The sequence below is a fragment of the Ammodytes marinus genome (assembly GCF_949987685.1).
Source record: "Ammodytes marinus genome assembly, chromosome: 4".
NCBI lineage: Eukaryota > Metazoa > Chordata > Actinopteri > Uranoscopiformes > Ammodytidae > Ammodytes > Ammodytes marinus.
Window position 1 is genome coordinate 13,736,953 of NC_137233.1, and position 27,257 is coordinate 13,764,209.

The following is a 27,257-nucleotide window of genomic DNA, read 5'->3' on the forward strand; positions in this document are numbered from 1 at the left end:
GATGTGACAGTGGGACAGCCCTAAGCCCTCACTGAATTAGCGGAAGCGCCTCGAGGTCTGTGAGGGGTGTACATTGGGATTGGGCCGCAGAGTCACTGACCTCACACATGCTTAGTTGGAAGGAGCGTCTCTCCTTCTCCAGCTCCTCTGCAATTTCTCCTCCGCTTACTTCGGTCCTCACCATCCCATACTGACGAGCCAACTCTCTCTTCTCCTTCTCCACCTGCTTACTGCACACACACACACACACACACACACACACACACACACACACACACACAAACACACACACACACACACACACACACACACACACACACACACACACACACACACACACACACACACACACACACACACACACACATGCTTAAGTTGATGCTTTAGTTAAGTTATCTACTTTTCCATTTAATTTTCCATTTTATGTATTCATTTAAATAAATAGAGGAAGAAATAAAAAAGTAAATGAAAAGGACACAATTTTTGTGCATTTGTTGGCATTTAAATTCAATTATTCATTATTTTTTGATTATGACAAGTACGGGTAGAGCTCCAGTTTTTTTTAATTTTTCATATCACCATAAAGGTCTTCATTACCTATTTTATCAATATTTTTTTTAACCAGTCAAGTAAAAGAAAGTGTCTGTATTTCATCAGACTTTTTCAGGTTTCTGAAACTATAATGATGATTATTTTACATTCACAAACACATAATCAGGATACATCAACACTCTCGTAATAATAGAGACACTAAGAGATAATTCAGTATGATCATCACTCACAATCTGCTCTCATAGTCCCTCCAAGCTTTCTCAAAAGGCTTCTTCAGATCCTACAGAGACAGAGGAGGAAGAAGCACTTTAATTATCGTCATTAACTGAACACACTCCTGAGGATTTCGACTTTTTTTTATGATAGGACATAAACACACAGATACAGCTTCTGATTTACTTTAAAGCTGCTGTACTACGTAACTTTGTTACAGGAATGTGTGGGCTCTTTATTGACTGCTCTTCCATGTATAAATAATAAGACAAATAGTTATTGTTTAGTTTGATTTTTTGTCACTAGTAATACACTTCAGATTTCATGTTACTTCATGAGTGCCTTCCCGATTCTGGCGCTCAAATTAGTATTTAGAGAAGAAGTATAGTCTAGTCACAGTCAAATTTAAGTGGAATGGTTATTGTAGACAAAATGCCAGAAAAATAATATTTAAAAAACAACCTTTTTTTTAAATAGAACATATTACACAGTATAGCTTTTACTATGAACAGTCAGGAGACAGACAGCACCATTTTGAGGCTAAAAACAATCTTTAATACTGACCTGTGGTAACATTTCATTTTCATCTGTAAAAATGATCAGGCATCATCCAAATTAAAGCAGTAAGTAAAGATAAAGTCCTCACCCCCTTCACCTCCCGCAGGTCTCCTTTAACCAGAGAGTCTAGGAAGAAGTTGACGTTGTGGAGCATACTCTTTAACTGCACACACACACACACACACACACACACACACACACACACACACACACACACACTGCACCGTTGGAGGGAATCATGGGTAATGCTAGGTGGGGTAAGTTTCATGTATGTAAGACTTTCCTAGTGGGAGATAGCGACCCTAGTCTGACCCTAGCACAGGGGTGGCCAACCAGTCAGAGACAAAGAGCCACATTTTTTACTGTGTTACTGCAAAGAGCCACATCGTACACACAGGTACACACAGTGGCGATTCCAGGAAATTTTGACTGGGGGTGGCCAAGGTGGGCCACAGAGTTAGAGTGGGGCGGCCATCGCACCCCTGAATGAATAGCATGTGATATGCTGTACAACCAATTCAAAGATGATTTATAATCCCAAATGCCCAAATCATGTTAGCATCCATTGTAATGTTTGTCAGAAAACTAAACCCCTGAAGGGGGGTCTGGGGGCAATCCCCCCCCAGAAGATTTTTTTGTGTTTTTAACATGTAATCTAAGCATTCTGGTGCATTCTGGCGAAGATAATAAAGGAAAAAGTCAATATTTATTTCAGCTCAGATGAATAGTAAAATTAGCAAGACAACATAACTTGCTAGCAGCCAGATGCCTAACAACTGCACAGAGGGACGGATGACCACTAGCTTTTGACCAAATATCTTGCTAAAAAAATAAACCTTTATTTATGAAAGTCTGCCCTTGCTAAGAACATGTTACACTCGCTAACTACAAACTTTAATTTTTTATTCAGATTTCAAAAATCTGCTGGGACACGTGCCTATACACATGCATGGGTGGCACGCATGTCACAAGCACACTTATGCTGTTTTCAAGACCTTTGCTGACCAGAGACCAGTTCTAGTGGCCACAGTCCTACCATTAATTTAGTAATTGAAAATTGCAAACTGATCTCATATCAGTGGATTGGAGTTTGTGTGATGAACTTGGCAACTACCTATCAAAAAAAGTTAAGAAAGAAAAAAAAATACATATCATCTCTGAACTAGGATACATATCAGGAAAAAAATTTAATAAAAAAATAAAATTAAAATAAAAAATAACATTTGAACTGGGGGGGGGGGGGGCACTGGGGTGGCCAGTAAGATTTTTTTTGGGGGGGGGCGTTTTTATTTTCGCGGGGAGCTTGCACGTGCATGCACAAGCATTATTTATTAAAAAAAATAAAAATAAAAAACAGGGGGCCCCACACTAGGACTTGAAACGGGCCCCCAGATCGTTAAGGCCACCCCTGTGATAATGACAGGACTGGACTCCTGCAGTACTAAAGACGACAGGGCAGTCATTTTCAACAATGAACATTGTGTGCACTGCCTCACACACAAACTCTCAGTTCAACCAAGTCCACAAACAAAAATATAACAATTTAAAATAGCGTTTTTCTCTTACTATGCATGTTGCTTTGTGGGACTTACTTTTAGCATGGAGAGAGCTGAAGTGGCGCCGAAGATTTGAAGCCTTGAAATGCGCAAATGACACCTGGCATATAAGGCAGAATGGCCATAACGTTCAACAAAAAATATGAACTCTCCCACTCTGTTTCGGAGCGAACTTGACACAAATAGTTCACTCACGGAAAACCTCCCTCCAAGCTGAGCGGGCAGTTTTATGTTGCGTCCGCACCAAAACGTTTGCGAACATTATGTTGCGTCCTCAATTAAACATTTGCGAACAGGCATAGGCCTACACATAGGGCCTACACATTAATAAAATAAAAAATGAAATAATAGACAACATGTAAAACGAACGTAAGAGCCGCATGAAACGTTTGCGAACATGCACACACATAGGCCCACACAAAAAAAAAGTATAAAAAAAAAAAAAAATTATAATCACATAATTTGATATGAACTGAAGAGCCGCACGAAGCTGGGCTCGCGAGCCGCGGGTTGGCCACCCCTGCCCTAGCACTTCAGGAAATGAGTGGAGGTCAATGTAAATAGCCCAGGGTTAGGATTGACTTAGGGTTATGAAAATCTATTTCTCTTCATCCTATAATCAAATCCTTTGGTGTGTATAGTTGTTGTAGGGCTGATGCTAATACCTATACTACGGTAAGATGCATTTGCACGTGTTTGTACATTTATTGAAGTGAATACCACTGTCAAAAAGACTCAAAATAACTGTGTATAAAGAGAGAAAAGATGTGGAGGGCAAGATACACATACTGTTGTTGTTTTTAAATTAGAGTTTCTAAGATAAAAGTCAAGAGTCTGAAATGTACCCATTAACTGGAAACAAAGGTTTTAAATTAAAAAAGAATTCAATCAAGATAATAATCAAGCCATTAAAGGTGGTGTCAGCGATTCTGGAATATGCTTGTTGTCAAATTAATTGTTTGCCAAAATCAGTGAATATCTCCTCAAGATCCACTTCACCTGTTCGTGTGTGCGTTGAGAAGAAAAAATCCAGTGATAATACACAGCCTAGGCTTTGTAAACGGGCATGTTGCTAGCCACTGTGGGCCCCCTTTGTTTACTTACCCTTTGTTTACACAGTTTACAAAGCTTAGCATAGCACCCGTTGATTTTTTCCGCACACACACAGTTATTTTGTTAACAAGCAATCTCTAGAATCAGTGAATCCACCTTTAAGAGCCTATATGTTTCAATAGGGGGTTTCCAATTATGTTTGGAATATACTGGTTAATAGACAAATTAATACATTTCCAAAGTTTTTCCAATATTAGTTTTAGACCTTATATGCTTTGAGAGGTTTGTTGTGCTCCAAGAAGTTTGATGTGTGTATTTAATCAAGATTATCCCAATAGAGTATGGAGTGGACAAGTTTTGAGTCAATCCTCACTACTGTACAGTAAATAAAGATGTTCTCATGCAGTTCTCAACAAGTTTATCTAGTTAATTAATTGAATGGTTCTCCAATTGAAGCTTGGTGAGAAAGTTTAAGTGGTTAAAAGCTCATAGCTGGTTAAAGGCTTGTACTTTCTATCAATACTGACTTACCAGGTTCTTCATGGGAGATAGGAGTTCTTTGGAAAAGTCTGCCAGTCGACAGAAGGCCGAGCCAACCTCCGACTCTCCATTTGAGTGACAGTTGACAGACAGCTTCTCCATCGAATTAATGTACTGCTCAAGATGAGACACGTGGTCTGACATATAAAAGCAGGCAGGCATGCACACGCACACGCGCACACACACACACACAGACACAAACACACACACACACATTCATTCAGCTTAGTCAGTGTGTATTCTGTGTGTGTGTTTGTGTTTGTTTGTTTGTGTGTATTTGTATTTTATTGGGATCTCCATTAGCTGAGGCCATAGCCAAAGCTATTCTTCCTGGAGTCCACACAACACCTTTGCATCTATACACTGCAGTGCATAATTACATTAAATAATGATCACCATGACAAAACAGTGATAACGGAAATGGTAACAAAAGTAATAAAAATAACTCTACAACAGTCAAAATTAAATAAAATAAAAATAATACAAAATTAACAAAACACAGGACCTAAATTATTCACAGAAACATAGAGATAAACTTATATAAACATGACAGGTGTAATTGATGGTCAGACCAGACAAAAACATATATAAACAGAAACAATTAATGATGATTATACTGATGGGAGTGGCATCATTGGTTAGATATTAGCCACTGCAGAGAGCTGCTCGACTAGTAGATGTTTTTTAAGTAATAGTTTGAATCGATTTTTGCAATTTTCTTGAATAATATGTCCAGGCATGGTGTTCCATTTACTCATGGCTCTATATAATGCTGTACTCTTCGCTCTGTTTGTTTTCACCTTAGGTAGTGTGAATCTTCCTTCCATCGCATGCCTGGTGTTATAATTGTGTTTATCAGAACTGAAACTTAAACATTTATACAATACCCTCGGCAATTTAGTCACTGAAATTTTCCTCGTAAAATTAAGCAAAGAGGCAGTAAATCTATTCTTAACACTTAACCAGGATAGAAAGTTGTGCATTATTTTCACATTACTCCTATAGGAACACCTTAATAAACAGCGTGCAGCCTTATTCTGAGCAATTTGCAATTTTTTTATATGTGACATGGCAGCTCCTGACCAAACCTCTGAGCAATAGTCCAGATGAGCTAAGACAATTGTTTTAATGACATTTCCCATTATATTCTTTGGTAAAAAATGTGAACATCTCCGTATAACTGAGAGACCTCTGCCCATTTTAACTACCACCTTACCAATGTGTTGAGCCCAGGATAAATTACTGTCTACAATTATGCCAAGAAGTTTGGTCTTTTGAACTTGTTCAACTGCCATACCCTTAATGTACAAATTCAACTTGGGATCATTTGATAACAGATGTTTTGTCCCAAATACAAGGCTTTTTGTTTTAGAAACATTAAGAACTAGTTTGTTATGTGTTACCCAGTCCAATACTAACTGCAATTCATTGTTCAAGACATTATTAAGCATTTCAATTGTGGACTCTGACACATATATTGTTGAATCATCAGCATACATCGCTATTTTTGCATTTGTTACAGTTAAAGGTAGTTCATTTGTAAATACAGAAAATAGCAGTGGTCCCAGGCAACTTCCTTGTGGAATTCCACAGTTTAATGATTTGAACTCAGAGAAATGTCCGTTGAAGTACACTGTCTGTTTCCTATTAGCTAAGTAATTTCCTAGCCAGAGTATTGCAGTTGAATTGAAACCATATCCTTTAAGTTTTTGCAATAGCAGATTGTGATCAATTATATCAAAAGCTGCACTGAAATCTAACAGTACAGCACCTACTAAATTCTTGTTATTGATTTCTCTATGCCAATCATCAGTCATTTGAATAAGGGCTGTGCTAGTGGAATGCCCGCCTCTATAAGCATGTTGAAAGTCTGTATTTAAATCATTAGCTGAAAAATAGCATTGTATTTGTTCAAAGGCAATTTTTTCCATGATCTTACTCATAGCAGGCAGCAAACTAATTGGTCGACTATTAGGGCCACTGAATGGTACAGTGGCATTCTTTGGTAGTGGAACAATCTTTGCAATTTTCCATGCTTGTGGGAAAACACATTTTTCAAAACTTAGATTCAACATATGACAAACTGGAGTGGCAATCAAGTTTGCTACCAGTTTCAAAAGTCTCACATCCATGTTATCCACACCAGATGGTTTGTCTTTACAATTTAAAAGCAACTTTTCCACGTAGCTAACATTGACTTTAGTAAATTCAAATGTGCATTTTTTACCTCTCATAATTTGATCTCTAATCAAGGTTTGTGATTGCATGTTGTTTGTTTGGCACATTTCATTCCTAAGTTTCTCCACTTTGTTATTGAAAAAGTTGCTAAGGTGATTGGCAATTCCTACAGGCGTAATAATGAAATGTCCTTCTGATTCAAGAAATGATGGAGGTGACTTAGATTTACTGCCCATCATGTCATTAAGAATATTCCACATTTTTTTGCTGTCATGGCTTGCGTTACGAATCACATTTACAAAATACATCTTCTTCTTCCTTTTATTTAATTTTGTTACATAATTTCGTAGTTTACGATAAACTTGCCAATCCGATTCAAATTTAGAATTATTTGCCATTATCTTTGCTTGATCTCTCTGCTCCATACAATCCTTCAATTCCTCATCAATCCAACAGGATCTGACATTTCTAACAGTTCTCTTCCTCACAGGTGCATGTTTATCAGTTATTTCTCCAAACAGCTTATCAAAAGCCTCCACCGCATCATCTGGATCATCCTTCCACAACACACTATCCCAGCAAATATTTCTAACGTCTTCTATAAAACAGTCTTCATTGAAGTGTTTGTATGATCTCTTTATAATGATTTTGGGTCCAGCTTTCGGGACCTTTGTTTTCCTCACTACTGCCACTAGGTTGTGATCACTACATCCAACTGGTAATGATATGGCCTTGTTACATAATTCTGCTTTGTTAGTATATATATGATCTATACAAGTTGCTGTTCTTGATCCATCCCTTTTTAAGCACACTCTTGTTGGTTGGGTTATCACTTGAGTTAGTCCACATGCATCTGTGACAGCAAGAAGCTTATTCTTAAGTGGACAGTCCAATGATTTCCAATCAATGTTGAGGTCTCCCAGGAAATATATTTCATTTGCATGATCACATGTGTGTGTGTGTGTGTGTGTGTGTGTGTGTGTGTGTGTGTGCGTGCGTGCGTGCGTGCGTGTGTGTGTGTGTGTGTGTGTGTGTGTGTGTGTGTGTGTGGGGGAGTGTGTTTGTTTACCTTGTCCTGATGAATATTTGGCTTTAGCAGCTTTCTTCATCTTCTGCAACACCAAGCGGTCACTGTCCAGAACCTGAATACACAAAAGAACACAGTCTGTGACTCAGCTGAAAGTGAGTGTGCATTGTGTGTGTGTGTGTGTGTGTGTGTGTGTGTGTGTGTGTGTGTGTGTGTGTGTGTGTGTGTGTGTAGTCCCTTATTGACCTGCTGACTCAACACACACACACACACACACACACACACACACACACACACACACACACACACACACACACACACACACACACAGAGGCCAGACAACAGAGAGCTACATTCCTTTGAATGCTCTTCAATCTAAACCTTCACATGAAGCTGCTGAAAACAGTTTGGTTACGGTTTGAAGCTCGGTCCGACATTGGGTCAAAAAATAAAATAAGAAATGTGAAAATACACAAGTTTTATACCGGACCTTTGGACCTGACCTTTTTATTACTGTAATCATGGTGGGAAAATCACAAAAGCATTGGGGCCAAGGGTGAGAGAGAACATGAGAGGAGGAAGTTTTTATCATTTTGTTATTCCTAACCAACAAGAAAAAAGACGAAATGTCAAGAATAATGTTGAAATACAATTTCATGAATAAAGTTGAATTCGATAATAATGGATCAACAATTTTCCAAACCGTTCAGGATAATGGTAGCCTGGTCCAACCAGACCATCGTACTTCATTTCATTTGTACAGAAGGTCTGGAACTGCTCTATTTGACAAACGTTCACTCACTTGGAGGCGGGTGTCGGTTGAAGTTTAAAACTATTGGATCTACCCAGTGCCACTCTGGATCAGCCAACCAATCGCATAACGTTTGGTCGGGACGTATGTCATGAGCCGGCTTCTGACGGTGCGTTCCAGTTGTACTGGAAACTCGGAAATTTCCGACTTCACTACATATTGTAGTCTATGGATCTACCGGTACCTGGCAACGGTAACGTGCTAGAGCCTAACGTTTAGTTGTTTGGACGAGAAAGGTTGTAGGCGTCCATACTTTCGCAAGCAGATGCACTGGAACACAGACAGGTCGGAACTCGGAACTACCAAGTCGGAAATCTCTGAGTTCCGAGTACAAAGGAACGCAGCATTCAACTGAAACTGGAGCGAGACTTCGACGTCATCGTTCTCAACCACTTCCTCTGTTCGCTGATTGGACACTCAGAAATGTGTTCGAGCAAAATCCCACTAATACGCCACATCCCCAGACTGACTACTGAGGGGAAAATGAAATTTGGGCGGAAGTAGGTGGGCGGGCGGAGCCAGGCTAGGATAATGGGCCCTTTTCAGGTAATTTCTAGGATAGAACACCAATCCAATTCAGCTTCATGAACCTTTTTCAGTCAAATGTCAATATTATTCTTGACAATTTGAGTTATTTATTGAAAGAAAATTTAAACATCCTCTTCTAATTTTTTTCTCACCCCTGGCTCTTATACTATTCCATACAACTCTTATCAGGAAATTGGAAAAACAAAGCACTACACAGACCCACATTTTTTCTGCTGGGCAAAAAAATAGTTTTTAACTGATTCAGACTCCTTTTCAACATAAAAACAGAGTGGATATATATTTCTTTTTTCAAACTCATGTTTTTATGAGTTTTTTTTCATGTCTATTCCAATGGACGCCAGGACACGATGCACGTAAAATGCCATAAAAACATAAACAATAAAAGGCTCAATTTTTCCATATATGTCCTCAAGTATGGCCTAAACATCTGCAACTGGATGTTTTTGAGTCTGTGTAAGGTTTTGAACATGCACCTCAACTTGATAGGTGTATCACAGCGAGGGTAGGGAACAGCAGTGAGGTCATCACCAGGAAAGCCCAGTGCCCACTAGAAGAGAGGGAAATGCTATGACGCAATCTGAACATGCACATGAAGACAATATATGTAGGATTGTAGATAAGATGACCTAAAAAAGAAATCAGTTTTGCCTTCAGTAAACGATCATGGAAGTTCCAACACATAACCATACTTTTTATAGTAGGCTAATTAACCTTTAACATGGTTATTTGCCCGACTCCTGATGTCCATTGCAATGGACATCGGACTTTGAAAATATCCTACAAATTAATTAAATGGCATATGTTCAAAATAACTTCCAATATTAACACTTGTAATAGTTAAAATTATACCGAGAGCACGTTTGTTTGGCCTGCAAGAACATAAATGTATATTTTAGATTGAAAATGGGCAGTTACTCTACCCTTGCTGGATCGGCTCAGCCACAATTGTCTTGTCAGATGTCCGTCACTCTCTCAGAGCATGCTCAAAGTCATTACATGATTTTGATTGGATAATCAGGATCCAATCAGTAACCAGCAGTGCTGACATCATCCAATTACAGAGTTTTTATTGGTTTAGAGAAATAAATATGTAATGTCCATTCCAATGGACGCAGGGTCTGAAGGGGTGTGTGGTCATGTAAAGTTTATCATAAAAGTTGTAATTTCCAACTTTCTAGCTTCCCATGAATGCAGCATCAATGGTTGCATGTTGCAGATTAACTCTTATCCTCATTAAAATGAATCACATCTCTGGCTCCTCCTCATTACAAGGAAATAACAATGACAATGAATACTAATGACGTTTAATCCGTTACTGTGGCAACATATGCCAACTCTGCTGGGGGTAAAAAAGGGGTCGGGGTCAGGAAAAAGGGGGGTAAGGAGGAAGTCTGTTTTTCAGGACAGTTGAGGATCTGAGGGGGCCGGGTCATTGACTTACGGTAAAAATGATCATTTAAACATCTTAGAGGTGTAAATTAATTACTGACCAAAAATGTGTAGAGTTATTTTATTAAAGAAAAATAAATGTTCAGATATTTCCTATCTTAGAAATTTTTTATCATATTTCTATTTTCTATCAAACATTATTCTTGACTTCGATTTTTACTTCTTATCCTCTTTTTATTTTTATTATAGGCACCTAGAGACAAAAGGAAATCCCTTGTATGTGAAAATATACATACTTGACAATAAACTCGATTCTGATTTGGTTCTACTTTAAGGCCTGTGAGGAAATGCCTTACATAAACTTTTCTAACTAAGGAGACAATACTTATCTTTTCTGATATTATGTTACATCAGACAGAGACGTGACTACAAAATTCTGTTATTAAAAGATTTGATAAAAGATCAATTACTTGTGTGATTTGTGCAAGATGCAAAAGGGACAGTAATCAGGGAAATTTATCTTTGTAATTTGATTTGCATCTGAGAATGATTCTAGCAGTTCTAAACATACTTATCACTCGCTACAGCTCATAAGAAACTTTGCAAATTACAAAATTTCTCTGCAAACTCATTCATTAAAATTGTGGGTTGTTATTAAGTTAATGCATTTTAAAATGCAGATAGAGACATCATTTCATATTGTTATAGCATGATTCCTAACACTGGGTGACATTACAAGAACAACCAAATCTTTTTTTTTTACCTCTTGGATTTTGAATGTTTCAGAATTAAAGGTGCAGTGTGTGATAACTGTGTATTTTGGCGTCATCTAGTGGTGAAAGAAAACATGGCAGCGCACCATGCACTTAGGTAGATATAAAACGCTCATTTTAAGGTTATAAAAAAACTTTTATTTTCAAGCAATTATACTCTAATTAAAACATACTTATGAATATTATATTAAATTTCTACAAAGTATTTTCTTAAAAGGGCCAATTCTCTTTACACACTGTATATGCTACCTTTAATTTGATAAAGAACCAAATTGGAAAATGTTGTTTGTGAAAAGGTATGTTACAGAAAAAAACACCCAAATATAAAACAAATCCCAATATTGTCATTATATAGGCCTAAGCATACTGTAGGCCCGACAAGTCACTTAAGGGTGTATTTAATCTTTGTAGATATGTTCATTAAAATGTTTAATGTTTTATAATATGCCTAAAGAACTGGTAGGTATTTCTAGAAGACACGTTTGAATACTGATTTCAATCTAGAACAACTGGACAATGTGCACAGAGAGTGGGCCAAGCAGCTAGTTTTTGCACTGGTTGCCTTGGTTTTGACTCCTAAGATCAGTCCAGCCAGGGCCAATGGACTGCGGGTGTAAGTTATGCTTTGTTTCCACCGAGTAGAGCAGGTCGGGTCGGAGCGGCTCAGAGCGGGACAGCTCACTTTTAAGAATCTCGGTGTTGTTTCCACAGCCGAGCCTACCATTACTGGTAGGGCGGAGTTTAGGCTGGACTGCGATAGCCGCCGCCAGAATATGGGTCAAACTATCGGGCTGTGGAACAACTGTGGTCAAGCCAGCAGTCTCTCGTTTTTGCTTGGTCAAACCAGCCGATCCTTTATTTATTCCCCCTGTGTTGTTGTGAGCATATTACGCCGGTAAACGCACAGAGACGGCTCGGTGCAACTGATAAAGACAGTGAGCGACAGCTACAGTACGTGACATTGTAGCAGTGGGACACAGCCCACACCGATTAATTTAATGGAGAAGAAAAACACCTTTCAGGCGGCTGGTACCCGCGGACCGAACCACTCCGACCCGACCCGCCCTACTCGGTAGAAACGAGGCATTAGACAGGCTTTGGGGGGACCCGAGGCAGAGGGGGGCCCTTCAAAGGCTGAGGCTGACTGGATTTTTTAAACATACATACGTACATTATTTTTTTTCTACTTTTTGGTAATAATGCGTCTCCAAATTATTCCAGAAAATAATAGGCCTACTAAATAGCTCACATAGGACGCAGTTAATTTAGGCTTAGTCTTATTCTCGAAGTGCACCAGATTGATGAAGTTTACTTTAAAAGGTTCAAATTTTTCTTCCGGGGGAACATTGTCTCCACCACAGTCTCCCAAATTCCTGTGAGAAACACATGTGTGTATGGTTTCTTAGAAGTCATTAGACCAGGGGTTGTGTTTATGTACAAGTAAACACCAGTCTCTAATATGTTTTGGACTCTAGACAAACATAGCTTTTATATATAAGTATTGTAAGACCGCCTCTCAGGGGGGCCATCAGGACTTCTGTTATATAGGGGCCCAGAATTTGGTGCTACGCCCCTGAGTCCAGCCCCGACTGCAGATCATGAGAATCACAACTGGACAATGTCAATTATGGTACATTTCCGGTCCACTACTACCAGCACACACTCACACACACACGCACGCACGCACACACACACACACACACACACACACACACACACACACACACACACGCACGCACACACACACACACACACACACACACACACACACTATATCCCCTCTCCGCACTGACCTCCTCCAGCAGGCTGACGGAGTTCCTGCAGCTGATCATCTTGGCGGTGAAGGAGGAGGTGGTGGGGGAGTTCCAGTCCTCCTGAACCTCCTGCAAGAACTCGGAAACGGACACGCACTCGGGCATGGTGCTCCTCAACCCGGGACACACCGAGGCCAACCGGGACCGGACCGGAACAGTGTTAACAGAATCAAACCTTCTTTTATACAGTCTTTGATTCAGACAAGGACTGACAGATCAACTGAACACAACAGAGCGAGGAAACCTAAAGCGCCTTTCCCCAGACAATTATAGCTTAACAAATAATGAAATAATATAAGAATAGGCTACATTCAAGGTACCATTATCACATGAGCGCTGTTTCCATCCTCACGCAGTCCCGTGGAGATATATCCTACTAATCTAGAGTTAACCGGCTGATAAATACGGTAGCCTAATTAAAGACCTGCTCCTCCGTGGAGTGACTTCATCTTGAGCCGCAGCATCAAACAAAAGGTGGATCAATCCGGGAGGAGATAATAATATAAACCCCCCTAAAAAAGACTGATTAAAACCCTGGACAATGAAAACAGTCCCGGGTTATTAACGCGTTAATACGGACGAGTCTCTCTCCGGTGGACGAGCTTCATTCAGAGTAAAAATCCAGCAAACCCACCCCGGGTCTAGAGCGACAAAGAGCGCAGGAGCCGAGCGGAGAACAGGATCCCCCACACACCGGAACCGGGCTCAGATGAGAGAATCAGACCGACCGTCCGCCACGGGTACAGCCTCATGTGTTTTCATCATCAGCTGATTTTTTTGTCTTTCTTTATCTTCTTTATTCAAACCGCATGGAGAGGCTCGTTCACGGTGCGAGGCGGTGGGCTTGTGTGTGTGCCGCGGGAGCGCGCGCTGCTGATCGAGGTGTAGTCTACTGTAAACCTCATCATTACAACGACCGGTGTCTGTTCAATTAATGTCAGACATCATTAATGTTGGTTTAAAAAGCTTCTACCACATTAGTTCTCTATATTTTTCTATTTGCACTACACTATACAGTTTTAGAATTTGTAGCCTATTATCTTCTTTATTTGAAAATGGTTTGTCATTGCCCCATTATTTTCTTAACAATGCTACTATCTTTAGGCCACCTATGTGTTCCCCTTCTTTTTTTGTTAATTGCTATGTAAAAAAGCTTCAACTGTAATCGTATTGTTTCCAGAACATAGGCCTAGCTATTTGTTTTTGTTTTAAGTAGGCTATGTATTTGACTAAAAATAAAAGAAAACGGGACTTAGTATGGACCAAATCTGAATCTGAATATCTCTCACTATGGATTTGAAGACCCTTTTTGCTAACTTTAAAGGGATATAATAATTGTAGGCTATTTCATAGTCTGCAGCTGACATGCTAGCACCTCTGTGAGAGAGCACAGTGCTTCGAGCTAAACGCCAATGATGACAATGCTAACATGCTGATGTTAAGCAGTTATAATGTCTTTCTTTTTTGATGACACACCAGACGGAAAGTGAAGTGATTAAACTACCAACGTTTTTTTTTTAAATTAAAAAAGACATGGATGTCTGAAACAGACAACACAACGTCACAACACTTCATCATCCACTAAATCTTTGGATGTTTCACTCATTACCACAAATTTGAAACTCAAGCAGTCGCTAGAGGAAAAGTCTGGTCAACCATAGTCAGTGAGGTTCGTCCTCTGGGAATCATGAATAACTTTTTTTTTTTTTCTTTTTTTTTCTTATTATTATTTTTTTCTTATCTCCCAAACTTCCAAGCCATAGCTCCTCCCTCCGTCCTCTATTCGCATGCAGGTCCTGTGTGCCGATTGGACACCCTGTATCCTGCTCTCTCCTACTGCGGGTCCCGTTCGTCATGAACAGTTGACCGTCTACTCGCTAGGTTACATCATGAAGAGTGATGGTGACTTGAAGGATGAGTGACGGTGTGGCCCTTTGTCTGGCAGCTTCTGAAGTCTATGGACATCTTATCGAAATCTACATTCTCACTATGGACATTTTAATCTTGTATGGATTGTTTCACTGTGTATGTTTTTATTGTGTTTGTAAAGCCCATTGAGGCAAATTGCTATTTGTGATATTGGGCTATATAAATAAATTTGATTTGATTTGATTTGATTTGTATGAAATTTCCCACCAATCCAGAAATGTAGAAATACTTTAGTCTGAATTAAACAGAATGACTGACAGCTTACGGGTCAAATCGTTCTGCTGACATCATTTCCCTTCAAGTCTCAGTCACCACATCATCAGAGTCTCAGAGGAAACAATCAGAGCGAGCATATGCAAACAAACCATTTCTAACTTCCTGTTGGTCCTCTCCTCTCCTTCATGAACTGTTTTTAGCTGTCATGAGACACGATAAGAAAACTTTATTGTCCATTATATAGCATAACATGTCATTGTATCATGTCTCTGTTCAGGAGAACAGAAATTACTTCTTGTACTGATTTTCCTGGCGACAGTGGTATCTACAGACCGGGTTGCCTTTTTGGCTAAGGGCCGGTTGATAAATTGGAATTAGATTTCAGGAAGTTGAGAATCGCTGACTCCATCTTTAAGTAGAGAATAAACGAGAAAGATAGAAGAAACATTGATACTCGGGATGTTTATCTTAACTTGGGACTCTATTGGTGTTTCTCTGTGAAGGGTTTCCAATTTAACCTTCTGATTGTCGTCATTCCATGTCGAGTATCTTTGACAATATAACAAAGGTGGGTCCTCTTGTCGCTATCTTCTGGTTGTTGCCATCTAAGTTGCTGCTCTAACAATTTTAACCATAATTGGTCTTCATTCTAAAGTTGCCCAATAAAGCACATCAATCATCTTTGGTATGGCATAACCTAAAATGTAATCTTTTAAAAGAATCTTGGATCTGTGAAGAAGTGAGCTTTTTTTATGTCAACAAAATGCATTTTGGCATATTCACAAAAGCTACAAACCAATATAATTTTAAAAATATATTTATCACTTTACACTATAGCCTATATAGTTTTAGTTATAATTGAACTAAATATATATTGACTGATATTAATATGTATGTGTATATTTCAAATTGATCGTTCAGTTGGAAAAAATGTCAATGTGTTTTTTTTTTTTTTTGCTTTTTATTTACTTTCAAAATAAAAAAATGCTATATTTAATCAACAAAATAACACTTATACAATAGTTATGTATATATTTAGGCAAAGTGCTGATTATCTGGTCAGATTTTAATGTGTCCAAAGCTGCAAGACCGTTTCAGTTCAACAATGTGTGACTTAAATCTTCAGTAACATGTGTGCAGTAATTTCCTTTGGTGACAGACAGTAGAATTGAGGGGTGTACTATGAAGCAGTGGTTCAATGTGAACACAGGTGGGAGCTTAGGGTTGGAAAGCCCCTGTGTGAAGGACTGAACATTTTTTGGAAAAAAATTCTAATTTGGATTTTTCTTAGAGGGATTGCCATTTGATTTGCGATATAATCTTCTTAAAATCAAGCTCCACTTCCACAGATATGTCCTTGAAATTCTTTTTAGCAGATTTCATTTAGTTCTCCTAAACCGCTACTATTTTGGCAAGGCTATGTTGAACCTGTTGAGTAATACACCCCTCAGAACCCTGATTACTGCTCCCACAACCCATGTTGTGTTCATATAAATGAGGAAGCTGGGTAATGTAGCGCAATCAGTGTAAACATATTAAATCATGAGTGTAACTGATATGCTCCACAGAAATCCGGGTAAGTGGTAAAATAGACTTCAGTCGATTAATTCAGAATCAGAGGGCTGTGACGTTTAGCAGGAGTTTTCTTCATCCTTTGATGATGAGCGAGGAGATTTGCTGCGGCATCGTGTACAAGATGAGGACCAGGAAGATCGTGAGGATGGCGAGGAAGAGCAGAGCGATGATGAACTTCTTGTACTTCTTCCAGATGAGGAAGATGAAGGTCTTCAGTGGGTTGATGAACCAGGAGAAGTTGGTGGTGGGACGACTAAAGGGACGACAGGAGACATTTAAAGCCCCTATGAACCCAAACCCACAACATTCTTCTAACTATGTAACAATGTGTGTGTGTGTGTGTGTGTGTGTGTGTGTGTGTGTGTGTGTGTGTGTGTGTGTGTGTGTGTGTGTGTGTGTGTGTGTGTGTGTGTGTGTGTGTGTGTGTGTGTGTGTGTGTGTGTGTGTGTGTGTGTGTGTGTGTCATACTTGGGTTTGTCCAGGGGCTCTGGTTCCTTGCGGGCTCGCCCCACAGGGTTGGCCTCTGCCGCCTCTAATGTCACCAGCTGAAGCTCCGCCTCCACTTTCCCCTGCAAGCACACAAACATTTTCAGTGTTGATTTAATTTCAACAAGTGTTCAAACTGCAGCATAAAGTTGTTCACCGTAAGATTACAATCTAGTGTATTATCTGTTAAGTTCCTATCTATCAAATGTGTGTTGAACCAATGGTGATTGAGCATATACTGATGAAAGTGCATGTATTTGCAATAAGGTTAACCCAGGGTGCTTCATGAAGACAATTGGCCAGTAGTTGATGGTGATGAATGCTCTATTATCTGCTTCACATCCACACAGTTTGGGTGTTACACAAGAATCACAGGTATATACATTGACATCGTTTTTAATAAAGCAACCCTTTTTAAACAGTTTTTTTCTTTTTCCTTTTCATTTCTTTTTAGTACACAACCCACTCCCCCCTGTCCGTAGTTTTCCCACATAATGTAAATCAATATGAATTCAATATAATTTAAAGCTCACAAGCTTTGAAGAGAGGGAGAGAGAGGGACAGAGCGAAAGGCAGATGGAGAAATAGCGCTGCTTTAGTAGAAGTGTTTCGGACGGGCAATTGCACCACAAAAGCTGTCTGACGCAATTTGAGCTGGACTTAGAGAATTAGGTGCTATTTGCAACGAGGGTTATTTGCATATGAAGGGGACAATTTTGTGCTGGATTTTGAAAATTCTTTAATTTACATACATACAAAAGACAGCAGGTGCTGTTTACTCGGCAGGGCAATTTGAGAGCAGTTTGCGTAAATGTCTCCCTTTGATTGTGCTCTGTGGATTGGAAGCTAATTCTCTCTCATTTGCACCAGTTTAGAGACCAGTTTAGCAGCCGCAAATGTGTGCTGCAGTGTCTGACGTTTTCCGTATACAATCGAACCCAGCATACATGCCTGGACGAGTGTTGTCGCTTCAAAATGGAGACTGTAGTCTGTACTTCTCATAACTTCTTGTTCTCAATAGCAAATCAGAACACACTTACAAAGCGTTAATAATGTCCGGTTTTCAAAGAAACTCTGGTCTAGAAACGCCTGCAATGACATTTACGGCCGCTAAAAACAACAAAATAACTCAAGACTCGCAGATTACAGCTACTAGCTGCACCTTCAGACAAAAGCGGTGGAGGTATTACGAGACCATCACCTGTTGTCCTAAAGATCTTTTCTAACTTTCAATATTGAATAGATGAAAGACAAAATAAAACAAAGTTATGTCATCAAAACTGATGGAATCATGATTATCATGTAGCTGTGTTGTCATTGTCACATGAACGCGAGTGTGGACAGCTGACATTTCTGATGATATCGTTGTTTGGACCTGTAATGGCAAATATTGTATGATATTTCTCCGGACTCAAATGTTAGAATGCTTATATCTGCAATAAGAAACATTGTATTTATCTTGCATAGATTCCTAAAATTCTTATAAGTGTAATGAGATATATTGCATGTTGTTTAATTCTAAACTGAAATGTAGATTCCTCATATGCGTATCCACCAAACCACTCAGACAGGTCACACCTCTTCTATAGTCTTATGCTCAGAACTCCCCCTGCTGTATCTTCAAACTGTCCCCCCTCACATGACTGACAAATTGAGAGCATTGCAGTGTTGTTATGGTGAACTGAAGCCATTGTTGTAACCAGGATAAGAGACCTGAGCCCTGTACTGTCCTTTGCCATTCTGCTCAGAAAGCCACCGGGGCTTCCTGGATTGGATGGACCTCTATGTTCATACAGGATCCAAGAACATGAAGCCTCTGTTGTTTGATTAAATACTCTTTGCTTGATTATTACCGTCTTATGGTCTCAACTTTCTCACTACAGTTTTAGACTGTCATGTCGCAGCACTTTACTTTGTAAAATATTTTATTTTAACGTAGGCTAATTTACATTGTCAGTTGGTGAAGTAGCATTAATACTATGAGGGTGGGAGTTTTGTGGTAAAACAGATCTTAGCTGCCAATCAGACGTAACTGTGTTCTTTCTTTGTTGGACAAAATAACCATCAGTGTATTTGTAAAGTTTTGATATGTCTGTACCATTAGCAGGAACGTGTTTCCGCTGCTGTCGGTGTACTCAATGTCCTCTTTGCTCATCTTGCTCCTTGCATCCTTCTTCTTCTTCTTCTTTCCTTTCTTCTTGGCATCCTCTTTCTCCTTCTCCTCCCTCTCGAAGTCCTCAGCCGTCTTCAGGCGGGTCAGTGGCCACCAGCCCTTCATCTTCTTGGCGCGAAATATGGACAATCGAGGGCCGGCCCGATCCTTCGCCATATCAATCGTGCACTTACTTGAAGACTTCGCCGCTCGCACCATGTCGTTTAGACGAAACTCTATGGAGCCTGAGGAAGGAAGATGAGGAAGATCATATTGGTAACCTCATAAAAAGTATGTAGTTTACAAGCGGTATGCTACAATTGGGACATATTTTTACTTATTTATTTCACCATAACATCGCACCTTGAACCTACCCTTTGCTTATATATCAGTCAAATTACTTCTAGTTTTCACATGGAGGCTATGTTGATATGAAGTTACCGGTACTTCATTTGCGCAGTGGATTGTGGGTCAGAATTGCCCAAAAAGCATGCTGATTTCTAGAGATGCACCAATCCAATATTGTTCTGGATATCGTCCCATTCTGATATCTGGGTTCTTGATATTCACATCTGCATGTCCGGTATCATAATTATTATACATTTCTCAGTGATATATGTGTGAGGTTGGGAAGGCGTAAGCAACACAGCAATTCTAATTTGAAAGAGCAAAAAGTGTACAAAAATGGATAAAAGTTTATCTCAACTGCTTTGAAAATAGAAGAACATCAACTTTTTAATTGTGAAATAATTTTGAATGTGTGCCATATCACATAGCTATGGTCTTAACATTTTAATTTCTTTCATACTTTAAAATAATCTAGAATGGGCGCCCTTAGCTCAGTTGGTAGGGGGTTCCCCCCCCGGGCCGGGCCCAGCAGCAGACCCGGGTTCGATTCCCGCCCGCGGTCGTTCTCTGCATGTCACTCCCCTCTCTGCCCCATTTCACCCCCGTCTCTGCACTATCAATAAAGCATAAAAATGCCCCAAAAATATCTTAAAAAAATAAAATAATAATAATAATCTAGAATAACATTTTAAAAAGGCAGATATCCGATCTGTAGATTGCAGCCATATATGACCGATACCGATATTAGATCGGATCAGTCCCATCCCTACTGATTTCCAAACCAAAAATAACAACCAGATGTAGTATCCAGGTATTTTTAAGCAAACTGCATCTGACTACTTGTATTCCGACTTTTTCTACCATACTAAATAGCAGGGAAGTATCGTTATTGGCACGCAGCCACAGTTTTTGGTGAAGAGAGTGTTCCCATGATACATTCTGAATCTTGAATAACAAGGCTGCATGAAAAAATGCTAAGAACGTGGTTGAGGACATTTGAAAGTGACAGTCCACCCAAGTTATTAATAAATGTTTTTTTCATTTTATTTGTCCATGTTTGGATACAGTATCTGGGCCACGTTAAAGGTTGAGCAAATATTCAAAATCCAAATGCAGAGGATGAAGTTGAACCTTAAGTATTGGTGCCAAGTATATGAAAAAAATAAATAGGAGGAGGAAGACTTTTTTTGTTATTATTGTTTAATGCATTTTGAAAATAAAATCAAAAGGTCCACCACTTTCAGGTCCATCACTATCCTTGTTACTAAAACTGATACTGAAGTACAATTTACCAGTACGTCTACAAAAAGCTTTTTGTAGAAACATATGCGATAACGCTGGTAGTTTTTTTCTCAAAAGTTTGACATAAATCTTGAAATACCAACTTTATTCTCAACAGTTCGACAATTTTTTTGGAAATGCAAAATAAAAAAATTCCTCTTTATTTTTTGTCCCTTCATATGTCCCATATTCTCATACTGGAGATTTCTCGGTTGAGAGACAGATTTGGTTTCTCTCCTGAAAGTGTTGGTAAAAAGGAACACATTTACCCTTTTAGTGTTTCTGTGTTTGAGAATATTGACAGTGAGGTTTTCTGAATTATAAAGTAAATTAAATTAATAAAAAGTATAGTATTTAAATAACAATAATCTATTCCAGTCGTTTCTACTTTGTATTTTTTAATTACATTTTATTGCTATTAAGCTACTATCATTGACCAACAATGAAATGTAACACTGCAGATATTCCATATTAGGAGCCTTCTGAGCTGCTTTTACTCTAAAAGTTCTTCAAAAAGTGTTGACTTTAATTAACAATAGCCAAACAGCAATTTGAAAAAACAACAAAGAAGAATTGACTGGAATTACTTGTTGCATGAAAACAGGAATGGAGGTCATCAGAACAACAGCTGTCAAAATGGACATTATACGGGAGCCGAGAATAGCTGCGTTTTGAAAATATTCTTTGATTCAGTTGTCTTGTAACAAAGCTTGTTTTCTTATGATAACAGGTCATCAACCCTTTATCACAAGAAACAAAAGGCTGGAAACGGCAATAAAAGCATAGCACTTTGTGGCTTCTGTAATATAACACTGAATTTAACGAGACGTTCACATTGAGGGAGTGTTGATTGTATCACAGCAAATTAAAATATGATGAAGAATACTTGTGAAACTGAGGAATTTGGAAATAAAAACCTTCCCATAAATATGAGATAATATTCTTTCTCACCCAGGAAGTCGTTGGCAGCGATGCGGTCGTAGTCCCAGACCTGCAGCGTCAGAACAGCCGGCTGTCTAAACTCCGACTCCTCCAGAGAGAAAAAGGACTCCTTCTTCTTAAACACCACCTCTTTCTACAAAAAGTGAGGAGGAGATTTATTTCCACTAACATTCACAATGATAGTGAATAATTCTGCTGACATCCTACCTCACTGCAGCCACAATATGAACAAAAAGCATCCTGATGATTTATCAAGATGCAAGATTGTAGCCAAAGGCTAATTTCCATATGATGGTGTCACTAAGTGCTGAAACAACTGATCAGTTGAATGATTCATTTATAACGATTTTGACTATCTTATTAAGTGATTACTTCATAAATCAAAAGCTGTAACCAGTCGATGGTTTGGTTGGATGCTGTGGCTAAGCAGATAAAGCGTTCGTCCACTGGATTGCAGGGTTGGTGGTTCGAACCCCTGCCTCCTGACACACGTTGAAGTATCCCATGTGGTTAAGACACTGCAATCCAAATTGTTCCCGATGGTAAGCTTGCACCCTGCAAGATAGCTGCTGCTCTATCGGTGTGTGTGTGTGTGTGTGTGTGTGTGTGTGTGTGTGTGTGTGCACCTCGGTAGGAAGGTAGTCGAAGCGGAACACAAATCTCCAGTTGAAGTTTCCTTCTCCAGTCAGAGAGTTGAAGTGGACGTCAGTCTCCTGTTTTTCTCCTTCCAGCCCCTTTATCCAGCTTTAACCGGTGAATAGGACAGAATATAAACACTTCATAGCTGCACACAAATACAGTTTACTTCACACTTCACCTGTTTCCATTCTCGCAACATTTTAATTTAATTTACAATAACTGAAGACTTCACATTAAAGTTCATAGTAACCTTTAAGACAATGGGTCCATGATTATCAGATATAAAAAGACAAAAGTGAAGTATTGAGCACATGATATATTAGATCTGATATTGTAAAAACATAACTATGTCACGGCTCACTTGCCATATATATCTAAATAAAACCCACCAAAAAGAAGCTATTGCTTAACTAACTTTGTTTTCAAAAGCCTGTAAAAAATCTTTGTTTGTCTTTCTTACTATAGTCACCCTCCGGAAACTTTGGTTGAGTCTTAAACTATTGGGGACTAAATTGCGTGTGAATCTAACCCTTTGAAGTAGATGTCGGAGGACGGGTCACCAGTGAACGGGTTGACATCGTCCAGAAACACGTCATCAGCGTTCCAGATGATCACACGCAGCTCGTACCTGAACAAAGGTTTCACATTGTCACTCCTTCTCTAATCTACTGCACTTTACAATGTTACAGTACTTTACGGAAGAGTGTTAGGGAGGAAAAAATGAGAAGAAGAAGTTTTTTTTGTTCATTATACACTTCAAGAAAAAAGTCGAAATGTCGTGAATAAAGTTGATATATCATTTTGTGAATAAAGTTGAAATGTGGAGAATATTCAACAGTTAAGGAATAATAAACTATTGTAATCTAGAACACTTTTTGTCAAAATCAGCTAATATAGGGGGGCGCTCGTGTAGTGGTTAAAGCGTCCCCCTAGAGCAGGGGTGCCCATTACGTCGATCGCGATCTACCGGTCGATCGCAAAAGCAGTGTGGGTAGATCGCATGGCAAAATTTATTTATTTTTAAATAAAAATCACATGGCATTAAATTTAAAAAATCATCCATCCCTATGACATTTGTCATTTGATTGACATACAGGACAACCAATCTAACGTCTGATCTTTTCTTGACACATGGGTCAGAACACATGCGCGTTCAACAGCGGCAGTTACTTCAAAATTCCAGCAAGCTAGCGAGTTGCACAGTTAGCCTAACTAATTGCTTTTAAATTTAAGAATGGGTATAAAAAGCTGACATTGAGCTCAAGTCCAGGGCTCATGGACAGTTTTGGAACTTACTCACAGAGGAAAAGTACCCCTTTTTGGGCTCCAATTATTCATGTGAGTCAGCCTTTTCCCACATGAAGTTCATAAAGTCCAATAACAGTTCCGCCATGACTGATGATCATTTGGCAGTTTGCTTGAGGCTGGCTATCAGCAGTTACTGTCCGGACTATGCATCCCTGGCTGATTCCTTTCAGTGCAGGTCATCAGAGTGAGGTAAGACAAAACATGTACTGAGTTTTATTGTGCAATAGGTTCAGGCAGTTATTCAAGGTACACCAACGTATATTGTACATATATAGAATGGTCAATATATGTTTGAATAAATAAATATATGTTGTGCATTTTTATAGTAGGTCATCTTGACTTGGTCATTTTAAAAGTAGCTCACAAGCTGAAAAAGTGTTGTCACCCCTGCGCTAGAGGCTCTGGCCTCGCAGCCATAGACGGATTATGAGATAATGGGCCCCTGGGCACAAACTCTTAAAGGGCCCCCCACTTGTCCCTATCCAGTCAGGTACACTGACTTTTCCGCACCGATACATACAATTAATGGCAAAAACATATTAAGGAAGTCAGTGTTTTCCACAGGAGTTTGGGATACTGTTGGAGGGACCCTGTACCTTACTGGGGGGTCCGGCGGGGGTACTTTTTACCTTTTAAAAGTAAAATGCATCAATCTGGTGCACTTTGAGAGGAAATTTTAGAGACTATATCAAATCCTGAGATGCAGAAGGAACATTATTTTTCAGATTTTTCTTAAACAGGCAGCACTCTTTACTCTGCAACTGTAAAAACAGTAGATTGGTCTGCAGACCCATGTTCTACGATAAAGGGTGGATAGCTACTTTTTATGAACCATTTAGAATTCACACATAGAAAGCTTATTTATGTGTGAGGGGGCCTTCAAGGCCCCTCATGGAGCACCTTAGACAGAGCTACTAATGCTGTTGTTTTTAACTTGCTTTTGTATTTCTCCCCTACTTGTTGAGGGGCCTATGATGATTTCTATTTTGTTAAATCTAATTAGTATCCTTATATTTAGGCTATTCCTTTTTGGACCCTGTTATTGACATGAGTGACTGAGCTCTTTGACTATGTGACATGAAACGTTACTATCAGTATCTCTGGCTAAGGGCCCCCCTGAGCCCATGGGCCCCTGGGCCTGTGCCCGGTGTGCCCGTGCAGTAATCCACCCCTGGTCGCATTAGTCCCGGGTTTCGAATCAGTTCTCTGCATGTCTTCTCACTCTTTGCCTCATTTCAACTCTGTCTCTCCAAATCTGTCTGATAAAGTAAAAAATGCCAAAAAGAATCTTAAAAAAACAGCTAATATCTACTCATCATCCGCCAGCTGTCCGTCAAGTGATCTAAAAAGCTGGCTCAGAGCCAGCAGCCGCCCAGAACATCACAGATCGGCTTTTTGGGAGATGGCCCAGCCCGGCCATTCGCTCTGAGTCTCAACCATTGTCGCGGTTAGTATAAACATGAACAAACGTTCGCTGGAGATCGCTTAGTGCACCGTTAAAGACTGCAGTAAGGTTGGAAAGATGTTGATGGATTCAAACTATGTTTTATTGAGTTATGAGTAATTGATCCCTGAAGTTCAAATTGGTCAACATATTTCCAACTTTACTCTAATCTTTACTCTTAAACTGTTGAGTTTATTCTCAACATTTATAGTTTTTTCTCCAATTTCATAATGGAAGAAAAAACACTTCATCATCTAATTTTGTATCTGTCCTGTGGCCCCAATACTCTTCTGTAGTACTTTACGGTTATTGACTGTTGCACTTTTTAACAGTTTTTAATATTATTTTATCTGTACTAAATCAGTAGTGTGTTGACCTACTGTTCAGGCAGGCGAGGTTTGATGTCAACAGGGGGTGGACTCGGAACATCAGAGGGAAACATGTCGACCCACATATGAAGGAAACCCTGGAACACACACACACACACACACACACACACACACACACACACACACACACACACACACACACACACACACAGGTTTAAGCTGCTGATGGCATGAATATTGTCATTTCTGCTGTACATTGTGACTGTTGGTACTGTATCGTGTGGCGGTTACCTGTGGCAGTCCGGGATTGTCCGGGTTCATAAGTGGCCGGACCTCCACGTGCTCTGGGACTAGAGGAATGGCTCCAGAGATGAACTCGTTCATCTCGCCCCAGCGCTGCAGCACACTCAGGGCTGCGTGCTCCTCCATCTCTGCCTCTTCCTCTGGAGACCTCTGGTTCTTCTTCAGGAGAGCTGACAACAAGAACAACAACACTGCTTTATATATGTCACTGTCACTGCTGATTGTGTCATTAGAGCTGAATGGGGAGCAGCACTGACATTATATTGTGTCATTAGTAGTAGCAGATAAAGAGCATAACAGTGTTTGTGGTGTGTTAGTAGAGAACACAGTCAGTATAGCTCCATACAAGTTGTATGCTAATTAAGTCCAACAGAATGAAAAATGCCTCATGGAAACAGTAAAATTCCATTGAATTTCATGAATTTCAACAGACTTTGTATGTTTGATCTCATTGGATTTTTTTCTTATGCAGTTAGAGGCTTATGCGATAAATGCTGATGGAAACATTATTTGCCTACTAAATGATGAACATCCGCCGGAGTGGTATGTTCATCTACATCAAAGCGATGTTTTGATACCTTTGTTGCTGTCGTCTGATTATAGCTTGATATGTCGCTATGAGCTGGCACATACGCACTATTACAACGTGTGCAATATTAATCATGTCTTGTTAGTATGCAATGCGATCCATTTTGGGCAAAAAAAATAATAATTTCGTAAATGTTTGGTTAAATGGAGGGCGATTTCGTGTGAATGTGAATGGAAACACCTTAAAAATGTCTGAAATCTATTACATATACAAATTATATTGAAAAACAGAATGCAACAAAATTATGCACAAGTTTTTATCTGCTTTAATGCCATTTGATGGAAACACACTTTCACCGGCATTATTGACATGAATGTGCTTAGCGAACTTCAAATAATTCAATTGACAAGTGGATGGAAATATTGTGAGTGAAAGCTAAAGGATACCACATAATTAATATGGCAATCTCAGACTTGGTGTACCTGTCTGACTGTCCTACCTTCTGGCACTGCGTCAGGTGGGATCTTGAAGATTTTGTTGAGGACTTTCACCTCAGAGACTCTGTACTCTGGGGACATGATGCCGTTCTTCCTGCAGAGCTCAGCCAAGATGGCAGACGGCTTTTTAGCATCGCGCCACATATTGTAACCGTCACTGGAGATAGTCAAGTAGAGAGACACACAGATAGAAAGGTAAATATTTCAAAAGAGAAGTATGTATGTACTGACAAAGTACATAGCACATACACTAGTTCCTGTAGTAA

The 27,257-nt window shown here is 39.4% G+C and overlaps 2 protein-coding genes across 2 annotated transcripts in view; both read right to left on the reverse strand.

The window, feature by feature from the left end:
* The window catches only part of unm_sa1614 (un-named sa1614), a gene marked incomplete at its 5' end in the record, with an annotated part of 30,776 nt that extends 17,658 nt beyond the window's left edge, over positions 1-13,118 (reverse strand). Inside the window, 6 exons of the mRNA XM_080025627.1 lie at positions 101-230; positions 783-832; positions 1,412-1,486; positions 4,464-4,609; positions 7,720-7,792; positions 12,993-13,118. Of these exons, the coding sequence (XP_079881753.1) occupies positions 101-230; positions 783-832; positions 1,412-1,486; positions 4,464-4,609; positions 7,720-7,792; positions 12,993-13,118 (600 nt within the window). The remainder of the gene's footprint in view (positions 1-100; positions 231-782; positions 833-1,411; positions 1,487-4,463; positions 4,610-7,719; positions 7,793-12,992) is intronic.
* A 3,608-nt stretch (positions 13,119-16,726) lies between these two features.
* The window catches only part of fer1l4 (fer-1 like family member 4), a gene marked incomplete at its 5' end in the record, with an annotated part of 46,790 nt that continues 36,259 nt past the window's right edge, over positions 16,727-27,257 (reverse strand). The window contains 9 exons of the mRNA XM_080027036.1: positions 16,727-16,986; positions 17,202-17,302; positions 19,318-19,616; positions 21,952-22,075; positions 22,569-22,686; positions 23,111-23,209; positions 25,714-25,799; positions 25,954-26,135; positions 26,994-27,148. Coding sequence (XP_079883162.1) covers positions 16,806-16,986; positions 17,202-17,302; positions 19,318-19,616; positions 21,952-22,075; positions 22,569-22,686; positions 23,111-23,209; positions 25,714-25,799; positions 25,954-26,135; positions 26,994-27,148 — 1,345 coding nt within the window. The 3' untranslated portion in view covers positions 16,727-16,805. The remainder of the gene's footprint in view (positions 16,987-17,201; positions 17,303-19,317; positions 19,617-21,951; positions 22,076-22,568; positions 22,687-23,110; positions 23,210-25,713; positions 25,800-25,953; positions 26,136-26,993; positions 27,149-27,257) is intronic.